The 17,549-nt window shown below is 38.8% G+C and overlaps 2 protein-coding genes across 3 annotated transcripts; both read left to right on the forward strand.

Annotated features, from left to right (window-relative positions):
* Nucleotides 1–662: 662 nt before the first annotated feature.
* On the forward strand, nt 663–7,804 carry LOC113138573 (chondroitin sulfate N-acetylgalactosaminyltransferase 1-like). The gene is made up of 9 exons (XM_026321110.1): nt 663–1,425; nt 1,628–1,728; nt 1,870–2,048; nt 3,127–3,343; nt 3,604–3,705; nt 4,706–4,887; nt 6,888–6,982; nt 7,076–7,157; nt 7,521–7,804. The coding sequence occupies exons 1-9, from the start codon at nt 1,063–1,065 to the stop codon at nt 7,802–7,804; spliced, it is 1,605 nt and encodes a 534-aa protein (XP_026176895.1). The 5' UTR covers nt 663–1,062.
* Nucleotides 7,805–9,974: 2,170 nt separating this feature from the next.
* LOC113138655 (phospholipid phosphatase 1-like) lies at nt 9,975–15,435 on the forward strand. Of its 2 annotated transcripts, XM_026321260.1 has the most exons (8): nt 9,975–10,109; nt 10,277–10,449; nt 12,796–12,947; nt 13,076–13,356; nt 13,522–13,579; nt 13,958–14,134; nt 14,512–14,661; nt 14,770–15,435. In XM_026321260.1, exons 1-7 carry the CDS (start codon nt 10,087–10,089, stop codon nt 14,635–14,637), a joined length of 990 nt encoding a protein of 329 aa, XP_026177045.1. In that variant the 5' UTR covers nt 9,975–10,086; the 3' UTR covers nt 14,638–14,661; nt 14,770–15,435. The 2 variants fall into 2 exon arrangements, with proteins under 2 accessions (XP_026177045.1, XP_026177044.1); XM_026321259.1 differs by having other exon boundaries at nt 14,512–15,435.
* The last annotated feature ends 2,114 nt before the right edge of the window (nt 15,436–17,549 follow it).

A 17,549-nucleotide genomic window follows, 5' to 3' on the forward strand; every position in this document is an offset into this window, starting at 1 on the left:
GTGGCACTCGGACTGAACGTAAGGTCAGGTTCTTTCTTTCTGTGTATTTTATAGCAGTCAGTTTGAACCTGACCAGGACTGGTAATGAAACAAGTTGCTTATAAAACACAGAGGCACATCAGGATACTGAGTGACAGGTCAGTTGGTTTTCTTTTCTTTGCTTAGGTAGACGCAGTGAGATTTTCTTGATGTCCCCATCCTTTGAGATGTTCTGGTGACTGAATGGCAAAAAATGTTTTACTTGGATGCTGAATTCTTTGCTGTTGCTTTCATTTTCACAAGTGCATAGTCAAAAATTATTTGATTTGTATTAGTGTAAATGATTTAATATTTAACAAACAATAACTCTTGCTAAATTGCGACAATCTGAGGGCCAGGAACCTCTAAAGTTTCCCTTGATGAACCTCAGGGGTCATTTGACGATTAAAAGATTAATGTAGTTCTTCTAACTTCTGGCTAAATGTCCAGACTGAAAGACAATTATGATGGTTTGCATGAAATTTTGTACGGATGTTTATGATGGCAAGAGAATGAATCCTGATCACTTTGACTGACTTGTTCTCTAGCACTACTACGAGGTTGACACTTGGTGTTCTCATTTGTAGCATTTAGTTTTAAACCCCACAGAGCTGTTAGCATTGCTGTATACTGTCCTCTAAAACTCCTGAAAATGTTGCAGTCTAAAAAACAAAAATCCCTCTTTGGTTGAACTGCTCACAGTTTCTGTCCATAACCCATAATGAAATGTCACAAGTAGATTTAAGTAGCCAAAAGTTTTGGGAACCACTGTAAAGTTTTTATTTTCTGTCATTGTAGTGATGATGCACCTTTAAGGGACGTGAGTCTGACACCCTTTGAAGCTGCTGCCTGTGGATGTGACAAATGAGGACAACATGAGAAAACAGGAGGACATTTTATTCAAAAAACACATTTTTTAAACTATACTTCAGGAGTTATGGGTTGCTCATATTTTTGTGGGTGCATCTCATCCTGACAGGAGTACAGTCATGGTTTTATAATTTAGAAGTCTTTAAAGACTTGTTTTAGAATTGAAAATCCACCATGTTTAGGCGATGGCTTTTAGCCCTATTGGCCCGTGTTGGCCTCATTGTACTGGGTCTCTGCTGTTGTCTGTTGCTAATCTACCTCCTTGCATGTAAACCGGCATCTCACAGCCGCCAGCAGAGCCTGCTGTGGTATGGAAGTGCCACCAATAAAGAGGGATACATGGCTTTGTTGCAGGAGAGAGAAGACTCTCACAGACATTACATCAACAGCTTGACAAAGCAGATAGTCCAGCTGAAGGAAGCTCTCCAGGAGCGGACGCAACAACTTCAGGAGTCCTTGGAAAAAGCTAAAACCAAAGGGATTCTGCCTCAGGGTCTGGAGAGTCTGCACAAAACCCCGACACAGTATGACCTGAAAGTAGGAACACATGATTAAGGATTTAATGCTTTACTGTAGTTTCTGTAGTAATATTGTTCTTGGTACTGTAACACAGTTAATTTTTTATCTTATCTTATATACAGTTCATGTATGTTGTTGGAATAAATGTAGTGACAACATATTACTAATAACATTAAATTAGTATTTTTAATAGTATTAAATCTTACTTCATTTCCTCCAGGAGTTCTTCCGCTCCCAGCTGAACCAGGCGGAGGTGAATTCAGGTGCGAAGCTGCTCAGTGAATATGCAGTGATTCCTTTTGACACTTTTACTCTGCAAAGGTGAGTAGGCCAGTTGTTCACCAGTATAGGACAGTAAAGCTGTCCTGCAGGAGTAGCTACTCTGTGCCCTACTTCTAAAGTCAAGAGTTATCTCATGCAATGCTGCCTCCTCACAGAGTGGGTTTTGGTTTTGTCATTCAGGGTGTACCAGCTTGAGACAGGGCTGACCAGGCACCCTGAGGAGAGGCTGGTTAGGAAAGACCGCAGAGATGAGCTGATAGGCACAGTGGAAACAGCTTTGCATGCCCTGAATGGACCTCACCAACATAGGGACAGCAGCAGGCGCAAGTACACATACTCCCCTTCAGACTTCATAGAGGGTGAGAAAGATTTGCCTTCAGTCATTTATACATTAATCTTCTACTCTTTAAAAACTTTATACTACACTGTCCAGAACTCATTTGAATCACTTTAATGTGGCCAGGGATGGCTCTGGCACTGAGGTAGCAGCTTGCAAAAGTAGTGTGGCTTTTCTATCATGTTGAACATCCTTTGGATACTCATTGATAATCATCATCATCATCAATCATTTTGACTTCTATAAATGTTTTGTGCCATTTCAAATTCTACCAAATCTTAGCTTTTAATTTAAGGAAAGGTTTTTGGGGGCCTTGGTTGGTTATCTAACAGCTATTATGACTCTCTTTTAAAGTATGAACTGTAGTTGCATTTGCTTTGTATGCATTAGAGCCTGACCAATATATTGTTTTGCCGATTTTATCGGCTGATATGAGCCTATTGCCGATATATCGGTATCGGCGGCATATGTGCATTTAAAATGCGTTTCTGTATATATATTCTATTTATGTATACTGTATTCTATACACAGTACCAGTTAAACGTTTGGACACACAAATTGAAATGCCATTGCCTGTGCAAGTGTATCCAAACTTTTGACTGGTACTGTACTATAATATACACATAAATAATATCGGCCAATATATCGATATCAGATTTTTTTTAACTTTATAATATCAGTATTGGCATCAGGCCCAAAAAAAAACATATCGGCCGGGCTTTAGTCTGCATTTCCTCCTATTTCCACACAGAAAGTTATATATAGGGAACAATATAAGGTAAGATATAATGAAGCCCGATTTAAAAAATTCTTATCTTTAGCATTGCTTTAAAGTCATGCATGTTTACGGCAAAATGTTTTTATCATCACTACTGGAAACAATCTCTCGCTCTCTCTTTCAATTTCAGCGTCATCTATCATGAGTTTGTGTTGTTTTTAACTCTCAAAGAATTTAGTTTTACTTTAATTCTGTGGTTTTCCAATTGCAGCAAAATGTGTTTTAAAAGAAAATAAATTTGATAAATCTGCAAATAAATTAAATTGCAATGACTACAATACATGTTTATTTAGTTGCCATCTCTCCTCTTTTCTCTGTCAAGGGTTGACTCGCACAGAGCGGGACAAAGGAACTGTTTACGATCTGATGTTTAAAGGCAACAACCCACAAGACTTTACGCAGCTTTTGCTCTTCAGGCCGTTTGGTCCCATGATGAAAGTGAAGAGTGAGAGCGTGGACACGGGCAACATGCTCATCAACATTATCATACCTCTTTCCAAAAGGTCTGACGCATTCAGGCTGTTCATCAGCAACTTCAGGTATCATTTGGAAGTGAATCAATATGTCCTCACCCACAGTCACAAGAAATAAATATATTTTTAATATTATTTTCTGTTTGTTTTCTTGTGTTTCTGTTTCATGTAAAGCACTTAGAATTATCTTATTAATAATAGGTGCTATTGAAATAAATCTGCCTTGCCACATGTGGGGAAAAAAAAAAAAAAAGAACTATTTCTGGAAAAGGTAACACAGAAGTGGGCGTTTTAATGTATGATGTAGTATCAGTCGTTTGTTTCAGGGAAGTATGCATCAAGCAGGACGGCAGGATTCATCTCACTGTGGTTTACTTTGGTCGAGATCAGATAGACCAGGTGAAAGCCATGCTGGACCAGACCACCAGGTAATGTAGTTAAAAAACAGTTGAACTATTAGTTAATGCTACATTGACTTGATCTGTCAAAACAAATTGTCACCGTTAAAAAACATTCAGCTACAATGTCTTGGACACGGCATGTTTGGCACAGGTACAGCTTAAATAAGAGAAAATCACTGACACAGTTCCAAGATCTCACACACCTAGAATAATGATACAACAGAACTGAGGCAGAAAGACTTGTGGTCTTGCAGTAGCTTCCTTTTGAGTGAGGTCCATTTCACTGCTGTTTCCTTTTTTGTATTTGTTGGAAAGATTAATTCAGATTAATTTATCTGCCATTTTTGGATGCACTAGATTATGCTTTTTACCTTTTAAAATTGAGCTTTTCCTGGGGGTCATAAGAATCAGTGACTGAACTGTCCAGAATCCAGAGCTATTGCCTACAAATTTACATCTATTGATTGCAAATGAAATGACATTTGTTTTTCTGATCAGATTTTCTTGTCATGTAATATGCTTCATAAAGTTTTTTAATTCATGAACAGAGCTCTGACATCTCATGCAAGATGGTAACTTGCAATGACAATGATTACTTTATGAAATCATATCAAGTAGCTCAGATTTAATACACATGACTGCATGTTTACTATGTTCAGTTTCTTCTCAACTCTTCTGGAATTTATTCCCACAGATGTGTCTGTGCTGCAAAGCAGATATTTTGCATGAAAATAACAGAAAAACTACTTTAGCACTAACTTTAGTGCTGCAGACTAAAAGTAGTAGATAAGCTTGTCTTACCAAGCCCCTGTACCTCCAGGAGGCAACACACACATCTCTTTGTTGTGTATAGGCTGGAATCATAAAATTATGATGCAGAACCTTTTTTACTTTTGGCAAAATGCTCCAAAAAGATTCTGTTATTCTCTATAAGTTGTTCACAGCATTTCTAATGAACACTCAGAAGCATAAGACTACCTGTATAATTGCACAAAGACATTAATCCATGTCTCCTTCTTTCCTTCAGAGAGACTCACTTCAGGAGCTTCACACTGATCCAGCTGAACGAGGAGTTTTCTCGTGGGCGAGGCTTAGATGTGGGTGCCAGGGCCTGGAGGCGGAGCCAGAACGTCCTGCTCTTCTTTTGCGATGTTGACATCCACTTCACTGCTGATTTCTTAACTTCGTGCCGTCTTAATGCAGAACCTGGTGAGAGGGAGAGTTGGCATTTATTCACAGTACAATACACAGAATTTTTAACATTATGCAAGCATTTCTGACAAATCTTTCAGTCACTTTTTACAGGATATATTCGTACTACAATTTGGTTCAACCAGAATAAAACAGTCTGGGTTAAAGCTACAGTAGATGAGAGCAATGACAATAACAATAATTGTTACTTTAACCAGGGGCATTTTTTGCAACTGAAATGATCAGGGACTAGGTCATGATCGCACTGGGATTATGTTTTCTAGACATGGTAGGTGTTGGTTGGTTGGGAAGGTTTGACCTACATAGGTACCAGATTATAACTAAAAAAGACTCCATTAAAGATATCGGTAATTTGATTAGTCAAAATGTAATTATAGATATCTGAAATTCACATTGTGGATAGCGAAAATTTTGTTGTAGATATTCTGAATTACTTCCCCCATTTAAGTCAATGAACACTTCTTACTAGTCAAACTGTAGATATCTCAAATTAGAAGTGTGACTAGTCACAAGGTAGTTTTGATTACTCACAATGTAGTTTTGATTAGCCACAATGTAATTTTTGATATCTTGAATGCAATTATGGTCACTCTAACCTTTTTAGTCAAAACACATTTAAAATACCTACAATACATCTTTGACTAGTCAGAACTACAATTTCAGATGCAAGTGAACTGTGACTATGTGACCATGTGTGAAATTACAGTTTCTTTAATTGCAATTATGACTAGTCAGAAGTCCATTAAAGAAATCTGTAATTTGACTTTTGACTAGTCCATCATTTTGTAGCCACACAATCATTTGCAAAGGGTGGAAAATGGTTTCATTGATAAGACTTACAGCAATGTGTGTAACTTGCATTTGGCAAAAAATGTTCCCACTGGTTTGTGTTGCAGTCAGAAGTTATGTGTCCAGTAGATTTAACTTCAGTCATCAACTTCTTTTCTTATACAGTTTAATGTGCTAGCTTTTTCATTGACCTTCGTTTCTCTTGAAATATCCAAGAAGGCCAGACTGGGTGTTCCCACCGAAGCGCTTCATGCTTCCTGACCGCCATGTATGCACCTTCCTCCCGCCCCGTCCTTCATGCGCGCCGCTAAATTACTGCCCCTCTCATCGACGCTGTAAACGGTTCCGCTTCGCTGAACTATCACAGTGAAATGTGTCTCTTCTTCAATCATGTGTATTTTTTAGTGTTTTCTTGAGTTCAGTTTTAGAGCTGCAGGGCGTCTGGACCAGCATCCATTTAAAACCAGCTATTTAGCAATTCCAGCTGCAGACTTCATGGATTACAGGATCACAAAACAGCAGGTTGTAAAAAAAGCACAAAGAGACACAACATGACCACATAATGTGATGGAAAATGACCACAATTATACGAAAACGACACAAAATGACTATAACGAGCCTGGGAGTTATACATAAGTGGGCTGGAGGGCTTTTTACTTGTGTGCTTCACTTGTCTGTTTCACATGTAGCATACAACTCAAGCAGATCACTTAAAAAAAAACAAACTATTGGAAGCCACTCCTATAATTCACACAAGCTTTCATTTAGCCATAAATACAATACAAATATCAAAGATGTAAGTAAGACATACTTTAAAGAACAGGAAAACCTAACAAGGACATGTGGAACTGATCAGTTCTAACTAAGGTTTGTCAGTGGGAACAAATGTAGGGCTGCACCACAGCTGTGAAGGGGATTAAAGAATTTACATTTTTTGAACATGCTCACTTTTGAGTTTAGACTTACATGAAACTCATAATTAAAATGACAATCTGTGGGACACTCTTGATTTTCTTCATCAGACAGTTGTCATTGTTGTGGTGGTTTAGCTCTGCACTTCTAAGAGACTGATTGTGATTTGATCCGTCAGCACACCCAGCTCTGTAATGTGAGGTAGTCTTTATTTCTTAAGGTCTGGTGGTTATTGTTGCTCACACTACAATGTATACCTCAGTTTTTTGAGAGGTTTTAACTGTTTCTGTCTCTAGGTAAGAAAGTGTACTATCCAGTGCTCTTCAGCCAGTACAACCCATCTATCATCTACAGTAATCAGACACTTCTACCTTCTGTTCAACAACAGCTGGTTGGTAAAAATTAATAGACAGATGGCTAGATTTGTTTGAATGAATGAAAAGAAATGTTGAGAGATTGTAAGCGATGTCTCCTTTTGTCTCAGGTGATAAGGAAGGAAACTGGATTCTGGAGAGACTTCGGGTTTGGCATGACATGCCAGTACAGATCTGATTTTATCAACATAGGTAATAAGGAAGCTTACGTCATTAATGCTGTAATGTCCCTATATTCATGCTCTGAAAACCACAATACAATTAAACATCTTCTCAGATGAGATCATCTATTCAGGGATTCCTCTAAGAAAACAGTTTTTAACAAACCCAAACCTTTCATAGATGATGGTGAAATAGATGATCCCTCTCTGCTTTTATTTGTTTTAATTCATCAAACGAATAAAACATTCTTAAAGTATGAGTGTAAGTATATTTTAAAGTATGATTTGAATTCAGGCATTGAAAAAGCATAACTAAATTTAAGTAATATGCTGTATGTCTCCTGATTCTCATTGACTTACTGGATTTGTCTAAACCTTGCCTTTATCCTGGCAGGTGGTTTTGACCGTAGCATTAAAGGTTGGGGGTTGGAGGATGTGCATCTGTACAGGAAGTACCTTCACAGCAAGCTGATGGTGATTCGTGCGCCATCTCACGGGCTTTTCCACTTGTGGCATGAGAAGAGCTGCGCAGACGAACTTCCTGCAGATAAGTACAAGATGTGTATGCAGACCAAGGCCATGAGCGAAGCCTCACACAGCCAGCTGGGGGAGCTTTTCTTCAAACGAGAGATCGAGGCTCATTTGAACTCTAGGAAGCCGATGAATAGAGGAATATGATGAGGGCATTTAAGTGGGAAATTGTGATGACTGAAATGTATGTTCTAGTTGTGGATTTTATAATGATTGATGTTCACTTACATGACCTAAAATTATGCCAGAGTACAAGGTAGGGGAAGGCAATAACACAAAATTTGGTTTTGATCTAATACTAAGTAAAACCTGTCTATAATAATATCAGCACTGACACTTTTTACTATTGAAAGCAGCTAATGTACTGTGTTATGCTGTGATTTATGAAGGAAATAATAACACTAATAATAACACATAATAAGATATTTCTCTTATATCTTCTACCTTTGCTTAATGTATCAATGCCTGGCTGCTGTGGTAAAATAAAAAATGAGTAAATCAAACTTACCTCTTACCTCAGCTAATATATAAGTCAGGGGTGGGCAGCCCATGTTCCTCAAGGGCTACTGTGCCACTTGTTTTCCACCTCTGCAATAAGTGAATAAGTAAATGACTGAAGTGGAATCAATTAGTTCAAACTTAAAACAAAAACTGAACAGTTTAATGTATAAATGGAAAATCTGATGTTTGATCAGCAGTGAAACTGACATTTTGAAGACATCAATAAAAAAGACCAGGTTTCAGTCTGAATCACTTTCTGTCTCAGTCCCTCATTTACTTTCAATCTTCAACTCATTTGCACCTTCTTTACTCCCTGTTTCTCTCTTTACTGTTGCATTCTTTCTAGGGTGGGGTGTGCTTTTTGTATCAATGTCTTTTATCAATATTGAAGAGTCAGTAGTACTGATGTAGAACAGATCAGGATCAAATGTAATAATTCACTTCACTCATAATTTTAATATAACTGGGTTGTTTCATTGAAGTTCACTTGATTAGTGTCAGTTTTTTTTCTCTACTTCCCTCTCAGGGGTTTGTGGCTATGGGTGCACTCTTGTTTCTTTATAAATCCTACTTAAGTTTCTTTTCTAATCCTTTAAACAGACTCAGATGTTTTTCACAGCAGATGTCACAGTGTGAAAAGCACCAGTGGAACTAATAACATCAATTACTGCAGCAATTCCTACAATGCAATGCAACAATTATACTCTTACCTGTGTTTAACAAGCTAAAATGCTTCCCCTAGTTAAGTCTTGTACTCAAAGGAAAGTGATTCACAGAACGAATCAGTTTTTTTTTACTGATGCAAACACAAGTGTTTATTATAGAAGTAGACAACACCTTAACTTCACTACACCACACCTTCCTCCTTGTTGCTTCTCTGTCACAGGAGTCGCACCAGCACTTTCAACCAAACCACACAAAACTCACTAGATAGATAATAATGGACATCACATCACAGATCAACAACAGGTGTCTTGGGTATCTTGGTATGGCCCTTTGCGTTCCTGCTTTACAATATATTCAAACATAAAGTGGCTTAAAGTGAAAACAGAGGTCAAAGGAGCACTAAATATCAAGGGCTATTTTCTGGTGTTTGTGTTTGACTCATAGGCCAAATATTCATTTGGTTATAAATCTAACACAGCATTCATAAAGATTATTTACTTTTAAAAAGACACGAAAATGTTATATGCTGTACATGACAGACAGACATGTACCATTTAAATGTCATGAAAAGCATTAGTGTGAATTAATACATAGGCCTATCTAATCAATGTGGTGGTGTATTGATGAGAAGACAGTAAACTTTCTTAGATTAATACTGATACTGATGTAAAATAATTTCCTCTGCAGGTGCAGACGGAGGAGGAGCAGCTCTGCATCAGCCGACGTTTGTCGTAACGTGACCACAGGCGCACGATAGGCTCGAAACTCCTGCCACAGTTTCCCCGTCTATGCTGCATTCATGTTCACCTCGTAACTTTGACCACGTGGTATAGACAGTAATCATATCAGCTACCAGACCTTGACCTGAAAAGTATCAAAGTCAGAAGCTAATGGGCAGCCTATTTTTTTATTAGGTAACATCATATTAACCAAGATAGGCTGATACAAGAAAGGTATAAAGGGGTTAACAATTCCATTCAGTTCCTTCTTACTTTCTTTATGAATAGTGTTACATTAGTATACTGTTATTTTGATGACTTCTGGTTTTTTGGCCACACTTTCTTAGCCTGCTCAACGTCACCGCTCAGCACCTCACGTTTCACCGTGAACGCGGAAATTTCCGGTTCCTTTCACTGCAATGCCCACAGTCCCTGAACGCAGCATTAACCTCAAGGGGAGAGGAGCGCTTGTGTCCAAACCTCTGGGGCAGAGTCTCATCTCAGGACGCGTATTATGAGCTGGAGCAGTCCTGCTGTGTTACGATGATTTTTGAGCTGTCGGACGGGTGAGAGCTTCTTCACATCAGTGGTGGTGTTAGATTAGATTTAGCCTTTAGTTGCGTGGTTTTTCCCTAGAGTAGGCTGTAATTTAAAAAAGATAGTAAGTAGTTTTAGACTAGCGGACAGTGGTCGCACAATGACAACGGTGTGTTTTCATTTTGTGATGGATTAGCGAAACATGTGCGGCAGAAAGGCTGCACCTCGTCTCGCCTAAAACCAGCCGCCGGCTGTACAGTCGGCACCGGACACTTTTTACACAGACACACGCAAGAAGAACAAGGCGCAACATGTTTGAAATATCTGGGATCCCATTCATCCTGCTGGACATTTGCTGTCTGGTCCTCGGTAGGTAAAGCCCATTCTTCCTTTTAACAGCCCTTTATTAAGCCATGTTTTTTATTTATTTATCTAAATGACTGCTTTTCTGATATACACATTCAAATTTGGGCAGCATGGTGGATGAGTGGTTGGCACTGTTGCCTCACAGCGAGAAGGTCCTGGGTTCGCAACCCGGCCTTTCTGTGCGGAGTTTGCATGTTCTCCCTGTGCTTGTGTGGGTTTTCTCCAGGTACTCTGGTTTCCTCCCACAGTCCAAAAACATGTATGTCAGGTTGATTGGTGACTCTAAATTGCCCATAGCAGTGAGTGTGAGTGTGTGAGGTTGTTTGTCTCTATGTGGCCCTGTGATGGACTGGTGACCTGTCCAGGGTGTACCCCTGCCTTTCACCCAAAGAGAGCTGGGATAGGCTCCAGCAGATCCCTCTGACCCTGGTTAAGGAATAAAAGGGTATAGAAAACGGATAGATGGATGGACATTCAAATTTCAGCAAACCCACTCAAATGATTTTTGAATACAAGTCATATAAATACACCCAGGGAGGCTTCGGAATAAGGGAACTAGCCTGGAAGATTGAAAAAAGGGCAACAAAGTCCCACCCTGTGTGTGTTTTTTCCCCAAGCAGACCTGTATTTTTAGCTCACTGTTTGGAATGTAATCATAAACATGCTGCAGGACTACAGACTGTAGCTGACAATGCTGCACTGACAAGCTCTAAATCAGAGCAGCAATCTGAGCTTTGTCCTGCCCTGGACAATCAGAGGGATCAGTTTGATAGCTGCCATGTTTGATAAGCATAGACAGGTTTGGACACAGAGCTTCAGAAAGCCTTTACTGTTAATCTGCACTGAGCCACTTTGCTTAGTCAGTGTCTTGTGGTTGGCTGAGCTGCTGACTGTACACCAGTCTCCTCATTTAGTTTTGGAGCTGGCAACAACAGTCGGAATAAAAACTGGGCAGCACTTTCAGCCCCAGTGTCGAAGTATGAGCTGCAGCCTAATCTCTGTTCTCTGTGCTCAGACACACCTAGACACAATATATTTTTATGAACCAAGCTTAGTTATAAATTAAGAAAAACTGGCTTTTGTATTCCTTCCATTTTGTATTCCCTCCATTGCCATCTAAACATTACAGTATTTGTATGACAAACACCAAAGGGTAAACACAATGTAATTTACTGGTATTTACTTCTTCAAGGCGTGCCTCGGTTCTGTTTGTTTCGCTTGCGCTCTTTGTTGCATTTTCCCATCTAAGTGGATGGGGCACGCTATCATGTAATGGCATTATGATAGCATTTATATGAACAGTGAAATGTGCAATGTTATAAATCATATACAGGATATGGAAATAAAAAAAACATTCAGTTCCAACAGTTCTAACCACAAACACAGACTTTGTAACCTCATGACTACAGAGGTTAAAAAAACTAAAAAGTAAACAAATAAATGGGACAGGGGATTTTTTTTTTTTTTTTAACTTATGCTCCTTTATCTGTAACGCTCCTCTCTTTCTTGTTACTCTGGACTTCTTTTGAGGTGATCGACAGTCTCGTTCTAGTTAACGCAGATCACATTTTGGATGATTAAAATCAGGAGAGTGCCGTGATCTCATTTCTGACCACTTTTGTTTGTTCAGAATTCCTGAAGACAGCAGTCATTGTAATTTACCCTGCAGTAGGTTTAAACCAAACAGACCTTAACAGAGAATCTGTGACTGTGTGATGACTCATTTAGCTCAAAGCTTCCATTTCAGTGGTCCTACTTGGAAGAACCCCTAGCATCGCATTACTGACTTCAGCTTCATCACCAGTCATTTTGCTCAGATTGTGTAATATTCAGAAAAGCTGTACTGTTGACAGTGTATGAGGGAAGGAAGAATATGTAAAACAATATGTAACTAAAGCACATCAGAGCGAGCCTGATGATTCATCATCTGTATGGTGATTCCCATACATGGGAATCAGATGATGTCTGATGTCTCTTCGACTGATCACACCTCCATTGTTTTCCTATTTAAATTAGAATGTGAGTTAAATGCAATTATGCAGCAGGACAGTTACTACTAAATCCCTCTCTGACTTCTCATACTTGTATTGTTCTGTAGTGACTCCAGGCATTTGATTGAATCATTGTGTAACTTGAACAGAGAGTTCCTTGCAGCAACATGAAATTTCCTGAGGTGACTAAATCGTAACATTAAAGACATAGTGTAACATTAGCAATGGCTCATTGTTCATATGAGTATTTGCAGCTGGTTGTGTAACATGATGATGACTTTGATTATAATGTAACAATGAAATATGTCAGTGAGACAAAATTCATTGTCATTATCTTCATCTTTTTTCATTTTAACAGTGGGACTCCCGTTTTTTATCCTTACCCCTCAACACAACCCTTTCAAACGGGGTTTCTTCTGCAATGATGAGTCCATCAGATACCCTCTTAAAGAGGACACCATATCCTACCAGCTCCTGGGAGGAGTCATGATCCCCTTCACACTGATCATGGTAAATCAAGTCTTCTTCTAAAGTACCTTTAAGTATCGCCACAGAAAGAGGTTTGAGCTGTTTGTTTATCTTGTATTTGGTAACAGTGTGTGACTGGCTTACCTATTTATTTCTATCTTTTGTTGCAGATTGGCTGCGGTGAATTCCTTTCTGTTTACTGGTCTCGCATCAAGAACCAGTCTTTAGGGACCAAGTATGTGGCATGTGTCTACAAGGCTCTGGGCAGCTATGTTTTTGGAGCTGCTGCTAGCCAGTCTCTGACAGACATTGCCAAGTACTCCATCGGTCGTCTGCGGCCAAACTTCCTGGCTGTGTGCAAACCGGTGTGGGATCGTATCAACTGCAAGACCGGCGGATACATCGAGAACTTCACCTGCACTGGAGACAGGTTTCTGGTAGACGAGGCCAGGTAATGGTCCATTTCTAAATGAAAATGAGCAGGATAAAACAACAGCGATACAGTTGGTTTATTATAGATCTTCTTCATTATGAATCTTAACATTTGCATTTCCAATGAAAAGTAACTTGATTAAGGTGGTCTAATTTTATTCCATGTATTTTTAATCCCGTGCAGGTTGTCCTTTTACTCCGGTCATTCATCCTTCTCTATGTATTGCATGCTCTTCCTTGCAGTAAGTACATGTTATTTACTTTAAAAATATTTCTAGCCAAAGTTTGGCTTGCATAAGAGTGTACTAAAACCATGTTTAATTCTAACATATGTCTGTTTTATTGTCTATACCTGGTTTCATAAGTAAAAGCCTTTAAATTACAGTTCATTCCAAGGGCTTCACATACTTTTTCTGCTCGCTGTAAATGCGTTTGTCATTGTGAAAACAGGTGACTTATTTTAAACCTCATAAAAACTAAATGTTTTCCGGAATGGCATTAGCTGCCAACACCTGTACTGTAAATAAATGTTGACTATGATAATATGAACTGCTTGCTTAGGTGTCACCTGACAGCTGTTGTGTTTTTAATGGTTTGGCATTTTCTCCCTCTCACTGTAGCTATACATTCAAGCCAGACTGAAGTCAGAATGGGCGAGACTCCTGCGTCCCACCATTCAGTTCTTCCTGATTGCAACTGCTGTGTATGTGGGTCTGTCGCGGGTGTCTGATTACAAACATCACTGGAGTGATGTGCTTGCCGGCCTCTTGCAAGGAGGATTAGTGGCTATCCTCACAGTATGTTTCATTTAAAGCTCAGTTTGGATAAAGTTAAAGCAAGATATTGTGTTTATTTTTACACAGAAAAGTCAAGTTTTACTTTTTAAGCATATTTAGAAAGAACAAATGTTGACCATGTTCGCTTTTGAAGCAAGGAGAAACCCCTGTAGATAATGGGTGGATGCCACACAACATAATATTGACATATACAATAAATTCTGTATCGGCTTGTTCCACCTGTTCTCTTACTCTGAAAATGAAAAAATTTATAGAGTGAATTGTTTAAAGACAGTAACGTTCTACTTCAGCAATGTCAGAAATACCTTTGTTGAGCATAGCACAGTTACAATAGTACAGCAAAATGTGTTTTAATTTTGTTTCTTGTTTTTCTGTAGGTGTTCTGTGTGTCCAACTTCTTCCAACAGCCAGTGGACCCAGTGGTGACACAGGAGGAAGAAGCGTCACCGACCAGTTTACAGGAAAACCCTTCCAATGCAAACCACTATGGCAGCACGGACTGAATCTGAGGACAAAGACAATTCTGTGTAGTGCCTCTGTCCCTTAAAATGCTCACAGAGGACCTAAGACACTTCAATGAACTCAATGTCTTTGATATTAACTGCTGGCTGTTTGTGTGCATTCCTTCAACACAGTTTGCCCCATGGAGCCAATGCTGCAGCCTGCAGGCTTTAGCTGCTACCTTTGGTGTGGCTGGGAAACTTTGATAACAAGAGGAAAAGAAGGAAAGTGCACTGCAGAAGACAAAATTACACTTTACTTAGATAAGAAGAAGCTGGTGTTTTGGGGTAAATCAACATAATACAGTATATTATAGAATCATAAAATACAGCATGTTGGGTTGACCTTTAAAAGTTCCTTTTTTACAGTCTGAGCTTGTTGGAAATGTGGTTAGTAGTGCATATTGGTCTGATGTTGCCATCATGAATGAATGAAATCCCTTTTGCCCAGAATATAATGAGCGCCTGTGTGTGCACTGCAAGCAGGCTCGTAGAGTGCCTGGAACCTGTGAAAAATAAAACCTGGACTGTCCTTAAAAGTAAAATGGAGACTGAACTGAAATTAAATGTTTTATGTTGATTTTTGCCATAGTCAGATTACTGCTACCTGCTGTTAATGTTTCTTCTTCCTCTGATGTAATTTCTTCGTAATGAAAATTATTATTTTTTTTTTTTTTACAGTTTGTATGTTTTGTTTTTGGGTGTGCAGAAGCTTCAAACAACATTGTTTAAAACAATACTGGAAAAAGCAAATAAATAAAGAGAGCTCCATTTTACTACCTTGATAAAAAGTAGAGAAATTATTTCTGTGTATTGCAGTACGTGTCTTGCAAGTGAAAGATGCAAAATGAAAGGTGCTGATTAAATACAAAGCGTGGACTGAATTGCTGGGGTAGATTAAATGACTTGTCTTTGTTGAGGAAATACAGATATTGCAGTCTGAAGCTTTTAGGCACCAAGAAAGAGAAACTAATTGTTTTTGAAACCAAACTGCAGACCTGAAAAACAGGTTTTTCCCAAATACACACTTTTTTGATTGAGTCATTGTCTTTACACATAGACCATAGAAACCCCAAGCAAGAAAATGAAATAACATATCGTCATGCCATCAGTGGGAGAACATGTTTGTTTGTAATCCCAGTGGTATCATGGATATGGAGAATAATGACCTATTAGCACATTAATAAGCAGACTATCAGTGTACAGTCTCATTGTTTCTAGCATGACGAGAGGTCAGCTTGTCTTCACTCAAAGAAAGTTAAGGCACTGGTCCTTGGCTGTGAATGTCTCTGCTTTACAGTTGAAATCCTATTACAGTGACTGAGAACTTGGCTAAAGACAAATATAACAGTGAGGGAATTTTCTGATAAAGTTTCTGGTACAAAATGTTCATATCAACTTCCAGCTCTTTTTCACCCACAACCACGTTGTTTGTCATGTGCAAATTTCAGGTTTCCCCACTTTCAGTTCCTGTTAAAGATTCAATTGTTTTCATTTATCATGTTGGACTTTCAGAAATGCTGTCACACATACATGTGGATGTGGTGTTAAGGAATGTGCTGGAGAGGAAAATATTCAAAATTCTTTTAGAGAAACTTCACATTGTCTCTTGATAGACTTAACAATATTGACCAGATTGAGGAAATGTAATTTCGAAACCGAACAGCACTTTCTTTTTGTTCATACAGCATTATACAAGATTACAACATTAATAGATCACAACATTATACAGCATTGTGCATTATACAAAAGGCTTCAATGGGCAGTGCTGTCAAGGGGGGAACCTGAATAGGTGTTTTCTAGATTCCAGTCAAACTATTTACAAAGCATTTACAAAGGCTTTATGAGTTTTATCATTATCATCATAATAATAATAATTTATCATTTATTTGTCATAATAAGCCCAGGTTTAATGGATTTTTCATTTGTAATAAGCAGTTATTAGCAGTTACCTATGAGTGTTCAAATAGGCCCATTGGACAGCCATCCATCCATCCATCCATCCATCCATCCATTATCTATACCCTCGTATTCTTTAACCAAGGTCACAGGGATCTGCTGGAGCCTATCCCAGCTCTCTCTGCGTGAAAGGCAGGGGTACAGGTCACCAGTCCATCACAGGGCCACATAGAGACAAACAACCTCACACACTCACACTCACTGCTATGGGCAATTTAGAGTCACCAATCAACCTGACATACATGTTTTTGGACTGTGGGAGGAAACCAGAGTACCTGGAGAAAACCCACACAAGCACAGGGAGAACATGCAAACTCCACACAGAAAGGTTCCTGCCAGGTTTTGAATCAGGAACCTTCTTGCTGTGAGGCAACCACCGTGCTGCTCCCAATGAACTGCCAAATTCATTAAATAGCTAAATATATATAATATTAAAAGGGTTATTCTTAGAGTTAATCTATAAAGCATTAATAAACAATGTATAATTCATTAAATAAGCATCTGTGGTGCCTTATCAAGTGGTACCCCAAGCACTTTCATGTGAAGAAATAGGAAATGGGCAGATATGTAGAAACAGTTAGTTTGAAATGCTGAAATTTTGATATTACAAGAAACATCATGATTCCAGCTGTTTGGCCATTGAAAAACTGCACATTATATATTGGTGTTGCATCACTTCTGCCCCCCAATGTCCAAAATATGACTGATCATGTTGTCTGCCGCTTCACAGAGCTCGCTGTTGTTGTCACACTGACCTTGACAATAGTTCTTATTGAGAGCATCTCCATTCACGCTGTCACATGTCTGACTTTTTCTTGCCAGGCAGTGATAGTGATGCAGCTGGAGAAACAAGCGACTCTGAACAGCTTCTAAAGAAATGGCAACAAAACGATAATCTTATTTTACACTTAATTTGTTCCTAACACTTACTTTGCCAGGCAATGCTTCTGAGATAA

This window comes from Mastacembelus armatus, chromosome 9 (assembly GCF_900324485.2).
Source record: "Mastacembelus armatus chromosome 9, fMasArm1.2, whole genome shotgun sequence".
In the NCBI taxonomy this organism is placed as follows: domain Eukaryota; kingdom Metazoa; phylum Chordata; class Actinopteri; order Synbranchiformes; family Mastacembelidae; genus Mastacembelus; species Mastacembelus armatus.

Coding starts and splice junctions, on each gene's coding strand:
- LOC113138573 (XM_026321110.1), top strand. CDS start 1,063: ATGTTTAGGCGATGGCTTTTAGCCCTATTGGCCCGTGTTGGCCTCATT. Junction 3,344..3,603: donor CTGTTCATCAGCAACTTCAG/GTATCATTTGGA, acceptor CGTTTGTTTCAG/GGAAGTATGCATCAAGCAGG. Junction 7,158..7,520: donor ATCTGATTTTATCAACATAG/GTAATAAGGAAG, acceptor TTATCCTGGCAG/GTGGTTTTGACCGTAGCATT.
- LOC113138655 (XM_026321259.1), top strand. CDS start 10,087: ATGATTTTTGAGCTGTCGGACGG. Junction 10,110..10,276: donor ATTTTTGAGCTGTCGGACGG/GTGAGAGCTTCT, acceptor GTGATGGATTAG/CGAAACATGTGCGGCAGAAA. Junction 13,357..13,521: donor TTTCTGGTAGACGAGGCCAG/GTAATGGTCCAT, acceptor AATCCCGTGCAG/GTTGTCCTTTTACTCCGGTC.